The sequence below is a fragment of the Phocoena sinus genome, chromosome 14, assembly GCF_008692025.1.
Source record: "Phocoena sinus isolate mPhoSin1 chromosome 14, mPhoSin1.pri, whole genome shotgun sequence".
NCBI lineage: Eukaryota > Metazoa > Chordata > Mammalia > Artiodactyla > Phocoenidae > Phocoena > Phocoena sinus.
Window position 1 is genome coordinate 49,318,684 of NC_045776.1, and position 9,358 is coordinate 49,328,041.

Sequence of the window (9,358 nt, forward strand, 5' to 3'; positions counted from 1 at the left end):
ACTGATGAAAGAAATTAAAGATGATACAAACAGATGGAGAGATATACCATATTCTTGGATTGGAAGAATCAATATTGTGAAAATGACTATACTACCCAAAGCAATCTACAGATTCAATACAATCCCTTTCAAATTACCAATGGCATTTTTTGCAGAACTAGAACAAAAAATCTTAAAATTTGTATGGAGACACAAAAGACCCCGAATAGCCAAAGCAGTCTTGAGGGAAAAAAACGGAGCTGGAGGAATCAGACTCCCTGACTTCAGACTATACTACAAAACTACAGTAATCAAGACAGTATGGTACTGGCAGTAAAACAGAAATAAAGATCAATGGAACAGGATAGAAAGCCCAGAGATAAACCCACACACCTATGGTCAACTAATCTATGACAAAGGAGGCAAGGACATACATGGAGAAAAGACAGTCTCTTCAATAAGTGGTGCTGGGAAAACTGGACAGCTACATGTAAAAGAATGAAATTAGAACACTCCCTAACACCATATACAAAAATAAACTCAAAATGGGTTAGAGGCCTAAATGTAAGACTGGGCAGTATAAAACTGTTAGAGGAAAACATAGGAAGAACATTGTTTGACATAAATCACAGCAAGATCTTTTTTGATCCACCTCCTAGAATAATGGAAATAAAAACAAACAAATGGGACCTAATGAAACTTAAAAGCTTTTGCAAAGCAAAGGAAACTACAAACAAGACGAAAAGACAACCCTCAGAATGGGAGAAAATATTTGCAAACGAATCAATGGACAAAGGATTAATCTCCAAAATACATTAACAGTTCATGCAGCTCAATATTAAAAAAAAACAAACAACCCAATCCAAAAATGGGCATAAGACTTAAATAGACATTTCTCCAAAGAAGGCATACAGATGGCCAAGAAACACATGAAAAGCTGCTCAGCATCACTAATTAGAGAAATGTAAATCAAAACCACAATGAGTTATCATCTCACACCAGTTAGAATGGGCGTCATCGAAAATCTACAAACAACAAATGCTGGAGAGGGTGTGGAGAAAAGGGAACCCTCTTGCATTGTTGGTGGGAATGTAAATTGATACAGCCACTATGGAGAACAGTATGGAGGTTCCTTAAAAAACTAAAAATAGAATTACTTTATGACCCAGTAATACCACTACTGGGCATATACCCAGAGAAAACCATAATTCAAAAAGAGGCATGTACCACAATGTTCATTGCAGCACTATTTACAATAGCCAGGTCATGGAAGCAACCTAAATGCCCGTCGCCAGACGAATGGATAAAGAAGATGTGGTACATATATACAATGGAATATTACTCAGCCATAAAAAGGAACAAAAGTGGGTCATTTGTAGAGATGTGGATGCATCTAGAGACTGTCATACAGAGTGAAGTAAGTCAGAAAGAGAAAAATATTGTATATTAACACATAGATGTGGAACCTAGAAAAATGGTACAGATGAACCAGTTTGCAGGGCAGAAATTGAGACACAGATGTAGAGAACAAACGTGGACACCAAGGGGGGAAAGCGGCGGGGGTGGTGGTGGTGGTGGTGGGATGAACTGGGAGATTGGGATTGACATGTATACACTAATATGTATAAAATGGATAACTAATAAGAACCTGCCATATAAATAAAAAATAAAGGTAATGCTCCCCCCCCAAAAAAAGAACTCTGAGAAGTTATAGAAGAAACACTGATGAAACCTTACAGAATACATTAAATTAACTATGAAGTCAAAATGAAATGTTATGACCAAGACAGGCAAAGAACACTATGAAAAAATTAATAATGACAAAGAGAACAAAATGTCACCAGTCTAATAAAATGCAACTCATCAGTAAGTTATAACCTACATTAACTGCATAATAAAGGAATCACTCTGAGCACTTCAGTGTAAAATATTGAGCACACGAGTTAAAAACATCAAACACAGAAATATATTTTATTCATAATTATTGACACGTACTAGTTCTGTGAATGTTACACCAGGTACATCAGGTTTAATCATATAGTCCTTTTGCATCTCTTAGCCTTTCTCTTTCTTCCATATTTTCTCACAGAGAAGTTTGAGCTGATGTGGAAGTTGGGAGAAGGGGGCAGGAAGGAATAGGGAAAGCCATCCTTTCAACCCATTGCCTGTCCCTCACCCTGACATCTTCTGATTGCCGGGGCCTCCAAGATAACTTCATTGAGGACCTTTGAGAGCTGCAGTGACCTCCTTTTTCCTCCCTCGTCTCACACTTCCTTCTTTTCTAGGATCAGGAATATGGAGTCTGGAAGTACACATGCCCTCTGCTCTTCTATCTGGCACCCTCAACCCCTGTCCTGCCAACTCAAACCCTAATTCGCCTGCTCAGTGACCATAACAGTTACCCACCCCCAGCAAAGAGGGCACAAGAGCTCTTTTTTTCTACTGTATACTTTAGGGAATGATCTTAAAACGTGACGAGTTTTCATCACTGTAAAATAAAAAAGGGAAATTCGCTTAAGACTGTAGCAAACACTGAACATAGAAAACCAAAATTGTTGAATTTCACAATCAACGTTATTTAAGATCTAAAAGACAAAGAAGAGGTGATGACTAAGAAAAATATAGTGCTTTTGTGATTATGAGTTTACAAAAATATTACTGTCAATTTCTAATTATGCTGTTGTTATTCACCGGAATAATTTTCCACTGACTTCTAGGTTCCAGGTATTTTTTTCTAAGTTTTCAAGTGTTATGATTTTCTGGATTTTTTCAGTAGAGTGGAAAGGGCAAGATGAAAGCCAGATTCATTTAGGTGAGAGCAAGACTGAAATTTACATAGGCACAAAGATTAAGAGGACGTTGACCGATTGTGTGATGGTATGGACTGCTTTTTTACACAAAATATTTTCAAGAAAGCCTTCTGAAAACGCTTGTGACACAGCGAATACAAAAAAGGATTGTCAAAGGAATTGAACCTCTGGAGCCAAAATGTGAACTCATACACAGCTGTTGCTGACAGACTGAGGTCTGTGGGGGGATATTGAACAAATAATTGTGAACAGAGAGTAGGGAGCCCAGCAAGTGGCAAAAACACCTAAGAGAATGGCCAGTGACTTGGCTAATTTCCTGCCTCTGCACAACTCAAGATGTTCCCTTTGTTGAAGAACTCGGGAATCTGAATGGGAGAGGGAGCCCGTTTTGGAAGCAGTTACACTATTTGGCTGGGCTGTTAAGGAAAACAAGAGCCTGCTGTTTCTTCTTGGTTTCTCCGAACGAAGGGATGCTGCTGCTTCCTCTGGGTTAGAAAAAGATGTCCTTGAAAACAGTCCACTCCTGAATGAGCGTCCATAGCTACTGGAAGAGACAGAAGTGAATCTAGAGTGCCACCTGCTGAGATTACCACACTTCCGTAGGCTCCAGTAAATATACATGTTGAAATAAGCCATTAACAAGACTGGGATCATGAATTCCAAGAGTACCATGAGGGCAAGGTTATACCATTCTGTTAGGAATCCAGGTTCACAATCCCCCTTCCCATTCTTCCAGGCCTCTGAAACTAGAATTATTGGCCCATGCACTAAGAAGGCCACTACCCAGACGGCCACCATCCAAACCACAGTCTTCAAGATCCCAGTGTGTTGAGCTCCGTAAGACACCTAAAAGAAACCAAGTAAGTTATTTTCAATACAATGAGCATATGTTGATTGCACAAAGCATACCATTGGCCCTCAGGAGTTTCAGGAATGTGCAAAGCAGGGATATTCACTGAATTTGGGTAACATGATCTGGGCCAGGGCAGAGGGTTCGATTTCGGTGGACCCTGGGCCAAGATGTAGACTTTCTTAGCAGTTCAAGGTTAAACCTCTGACACTATAGAAAATGTCATGGTCAATATCTAAAATAAGAATGCAGTCTTCCTAGTCCACAGACACTAACCTGAACTGTTAACTGAAACTAAATGCCTGTTTTCACGGTGTTTTATTGTTGTTTGTTTGTTTTTTTGTGGTACGCGGACCTCTCACTGTTGTGGCCTCTCCCGTTGTGGAGCACAGGCTCCGGACGCGCAAGCTCAGCGGCCATGGCTCACGTGCCCAGCCGCTCCGCAGCATGTGGGATCTGCCCGGACCAGGGCACGAACCCGTGTCCCCTGCATCGGCAGAGCGGACTCTCAACTACTGCGCCACCAGGGAAGCCCTTTCACAGTGTTTTTAACTTGCCAGCTGGATCATGAGCAGCAATTTTTTTAATGAATTGGAATAATCAGTGTCAGAATGCATCACACATCCTAAAGATATGTATTGTTTGATGAAACTTTTGCTTTGGGAATATAGATGTACATAGAGAACGAGAAATGTATGTACTGAATCATAGTGTAAAATGCATTTATCACGGAAGTCACAGAAAAGTTTAAAAGACATTGGCTTTTCTATATCCAGTATTTAGGAAGAATCTACTCTGCCGTTTATGCTGAGCCTTCCAGGTGGGGTCAAAAAGAGAAGAACTCTTATGTTACTCCCACAAGATGACACACAAAAAGAAAGTTTAAACCAGCTGTGGGGAGATACTACAGTGTTACTGAGCGTGACCAAATCATTTCTTTCTACAAACGTATCTACCCGACAAAAATGGTGCCAAAGCAGTGGTGGCCAGCCACTGGAGAGACATGGCTGTGGTGAGTGCCACGGTCTTTTTATAGGGGTGAAGAAAGTTCTAAGTCCACTTGGTCACAAGGACAGTCTTCTGTAAGGGAAAATGGGATTCTATGAGGGAGGATTGCTCTTGGATCACAAGACCCATGACTTTTGATTGATTCTGAAATCTTCTATAAGAAATCTAAAATGCCAACCACACTGTATGAGGGATAAACGTATGACCCAAGACTTTCTTAAGGGGACCTAGAGCACACAACCTGTCTGGACACCTTTTAGATCAGTAAGTTTCCTTCCAGCCCAAATATTCCATGTTTTTCTGCCTTTTGCACTCAAGGGAAAGGAAATGATTTACCCGTGAAGTTGGAACACACTTCCCTTTCACCATCTCTCAAGTGCTATTTTCTCTGTGAGTTTTCAAGTCTTGTTCTAAAGTGGTTTCTCATTTTTATTAAAGGGGTGTAACAATGCCCAGCACTGTCTTTCTTTGTTGGATTGTACATGCTGGGAAGGGTTCACCAATTGGCTAGAGGTAAAAGGAGGCCGGTTTAAAAAAAAAATTATTTTTAAAAAATGCAGAGACGTGGGGTTTTCTTTTTCTTTTTTTGGCTTTTTCCAAATTACTGGTATTTCTGAAGCTAAGCTAAAGTGCCTATGGTGCTGACCACAAGCTCCCATGTACAATACATTATTTTGCCTTCTGCTTCTCATACCACTAATTAATACTTGCGCTAAATCTAATGATTATGAAGATGGTAACAATACCCAGATGGTCATAAACTGCATTTAGTTTTTTAATTGCTCTGTTCAGCCTTTGTAATGATTTGATGCAGTATGCTGGAAAGTAATCTCTTTTCTATTATGCATAAGGTCAAATGGGATAATGGACATCCAAGGGAATTGAGAAGATGATGCCAATCTCTTCATCTCTGGGTAGCATTTTTAACAGATAACAGTTCAAGCATTGCTTAAATCCAGGCCCGTGCCTCCCTGAAATCCATCAGTGGCCCACTTCTCACCCACTACAGAATATGTCCATTATTCAGGATGTTGTCTCTTACCCTGCTTCCTTCCCCACCTCAATAAGATATCCAAACATTCCGTCAATCCGGTTTCTTTTGGGAGGCAGAGCAACCCCTGGAACTTGCTGGTATTAATAATGAGATGGGATTGCAGAGCCGTTCTAAGTGCCTGTCATGCACTGCCATGTGCATCGAGCCTTCCTTCCCCAAACTATTGTCAGATTTCCATTTCCCAAGCCCAGCCTGCCGCCTTCCCCTATTACACTGTCTCCTCTACTTTTAGCTACAGCAAGAGCTCAATTCCGCATGATCACTTCCTATGAGCTCCTGTGGTCTTTAAAGGCTTCCTTCTGGCTTCATAGAGCTGTGTTGGAACTCAGCCAACAGAGGTGGGAGTGCTGCCTGAGCACCCCCGTGAGCATTCATACACTCATGCATGGAGCACTTCTTACACTTGACTCTGTGCTGTGTACCAGGGACCCGGATCCAGCTGACCTAGCCCTCACCAAGTTTACAGCCTCCATTGCCAGGGGAATTTCTCAGGGCAAGACCAAGAAACAAGCCCGCCTATTTTCTCTCTGGACATCACTCCTCAACTCTCTGTAGCTTCTAAACCCTTTTTCTAACTGGGCAAGCCATCCCTTACCCTAACACAAAGCTGAGGCTGCCTCAAGAGCTTGGATGTTCCGTGAAGAAATGTCCCAGTGAACACTAACTAGGAACACTCAGTGAAGATTAAAAAGAAAACCCAGAAAGAAAAGAAAATTTTAAAGTACAAATTAAAGATTTAAAGAAAGATTATTAATTAGAGCACTGCTTTTCAAACATTTTGATTGTGACCTAAAGTAAGAAATACATTTTATACCCTAATGAAGTATACAGACAGAAGTATTCATAAAACAATACTTACCTTTATTATGCACAAGGTACTCTGATATTTTATACTCTGACTTAAGTTCTATTGTACTTCTTTCCATATTTTTTCATTCTATGAAAAAGTGACATAATAACCCACTGAACTGATTTCATGACTCAATAATGGATTACTATCTGTTTGAAAAATCTGAGATTATAGGCTTCTGGATGGCTAATCCAAACTGATCTGTACTCTCTCCAGAGTTCGTCCAGAACAAACTGCAGTGGACTCTGGTACAAATAAAGTACTCAATGTCAAGTGTCTGGCTGTCCCACCACATCCATTCTCTACTTCTTCCTGGCCATATGGCAGCTCAGCTAGAGGCCACACTTCCCAGCTTCCCTTGCAGTAAGGTAAGACCACATGACTAAATTTCACCAATGAAAGGTGAGTGGAAATGATTGTGTGATTCTGCACTACTTGGTTAAAAGAAAATCCCTTACCCTGGACTTCTGCCTTTTGCCCTTCCTTTCTAGAACCTGGAGTGACAACAGCATGATTTGGACCGTGCAGAGGAGGTTAATGACTTAGGGTGGGTGGGGGTCAGCAAACCACTGTCCATGGAGCAAGTGTGGCCCACCACCTGTTTGGATAATGAAGTTTTATTTGAGCAGTTGCAAGAGACACCATAGGTCCCTGCTCTAGAGGGTACAGAGCCTGGGTCCCTGGGTGAGTTCCTGGAGCAGAGCTTTCCCATCTTCCTGAACTGTTCTATGAGAGAAAAGTTAGCTTCTGTCTTGTTTGGTCTCAGCATTTTGGAGTCTCTTTGTTACAGCAGTTTATCCTTGCCTTGTCCAGTGCGCCCTCCTGATCCTGTCTGCCTCCAAGCTGCACACCTCTCCCAGGACAAAACTGTCACTGTCCTCTCAATGCCTCCAGCACCACACTTAGTCCCTTTGTTTATGGATCTGTCTCCACATTAGACTGTTATGCTCCTCAAAAAGAAAGACTCTGGAGATTCAGTTTTGTGTCCTTAGCAAAATCCCTGTCACACAGTCGTTTCCCACACATTTGGATCCCTGGGACTCAGGAGTGAAGGAAGTTTCCCATCTAGGTCTCAAAGACTTCAGATCACCATCCATGTTTCTGTGGCCTCTTCCCATCCCTCATCCTTATTAACATCAACCTTATTCTCTCCTTTATTCTATTGCTGATAAATTTAGCTTAAGAACTGTCATGAGCTAGTTGATGAGACTGTTCTAAATCTTGGGTAAGTTCAGACTTTCTTGGCATGGGTCCTAAACTGGCACTGATTAGTTTCTGGTTAGTGCTACTGTATAACCTATAGCTTCCCTGTATACTGTCTTTTCCTTTGGTCATTCAAAATTAATTTTCTCGTGACATTCAGAAGTCTGGGAGTCTTTCTAATCACCCACCAAGTTCCATCCTGAAGAAAACATTCAGGTCTCAAGTTGTCTAAGGAGTTGAACAGATGAACCTACTGTGAGACTCATGCATATCCAATCTACTACGGACTCGATTTACCACTTCTCACAACTTGCCTTGGATTTTGGTGGACACCTTCCCATTTTAGTGGTACATAAGGGAGTGACCTAACCAAATCACACAGAAAATGTTCACTAAGCCCCAATGAAAACTTGGTGCTAGATAACAAAAGGGTAACAGGCTTCTCTAAGTTTTGCCAATTAAACAAAAAAATTTTTTGCTTGGGGACCCAAAATTTACAGGTATATAATCTTCTAAGGAGGATAAATTAATATTTTGACTTACAGCATTTGAGACTGACTGGTATTGAGCAAAGCTGATGAGTACAATGTTATACACAGATGTTGTGCACAAAAGATAGTCAATAGTGAGCCAAAATGCACAGATGTTATCTTCAAACTTCCAGTTGAACAGCCTGTGAGGGAAGTACAAAGGAATGGAGATCACACCTGTACAGGGTAAAAATGAGGGTAAAGAAAAATAGCACATATCAATGAATACGAAGAGACATAGGAACACAACACAATGAACTCTCTGAACTGACCAAAAAGATCTTGATTATAATTTAGAAATTCATGGTATTTCATCAACAAACTCAGGACTGATCTCATACACATTCTTTAAATACCATTTTTAAAATAGCTGTCACAAACATTGTTCCTTCAATGGCTTCTTATTACTTTCCAAATTAAGTTCAGGTCCCAACATGTATTTCCAGCCATGTACAGCACACATCATCTTTGTGTTCATGATCCAACCCAAACAGGATGGGCCACCCTTCCCCCATTATACATCTCACATTGTCACATCTCTTTGCCTTTGCCAACAACATTCTTTCTTCCTAGAATATCCTCCTCTCTTCTACGGAGAAGTCTATTTAATTCCTTCTAATTCTTCACTTAGTTTAAAAAGTGGCATCCTCCTTATCATCTTTCCTGGAACTTCTTGGGTAGAAGTGACCCCTCTGTCACTTGCCCTCTCCTGGCACTTCACTCATCTCTCCCCATCTCATGTACAAATATATCCTACTTTATATCGTTGTCATATGTCAACTTGTTTCTCCTGAGGACTGGGACTGTGTGAGAAGTCGATCTTTGTATTTTTCACAACATCCAGGGTTGACCAATGGCTCGCACATTTAACTCAAGGAAATTAGTAACAGCTAATAGGTATTGTGCAATTACCAGATGCCAGACATTGTGCTATGTATATTACATATATCATCTCATTTAACATTCATAGAAACTTTGTGAGGTAGGCACCATGCTGAGTTAGCAGATAAGGAATCTGAAGTTCAAAAAGGAGACATTATTAGCCCAAGTAAGGGAAAAATTGGATTTGAAACC

General features: G+C 40.7%; 1 protein-coding gene across 1 annotated transcript; it reads right to left on the minus strand.

Annotated features, from left to right (window-relative positions):
- Window positions 1–2,827: 2,827 nt before the first annotated feature.
- HRH4 (histamine receptor H4) lies at window positions 2,828–8,752 on the minus strand. Its single transcript, XM_032603440.1, is given in 3 exon segments — window positions 2,828–2,983; window positions 2,985–3,635; window positions 8,298–8,752. Coding segments are annotated over 3 exon segments (1,011 nt in total). The 5' UTR covers window positions 8,502–8,752.
- Between the last annotated feature and the right edge of the window lie 606 nt (window positions 8,753–9,358).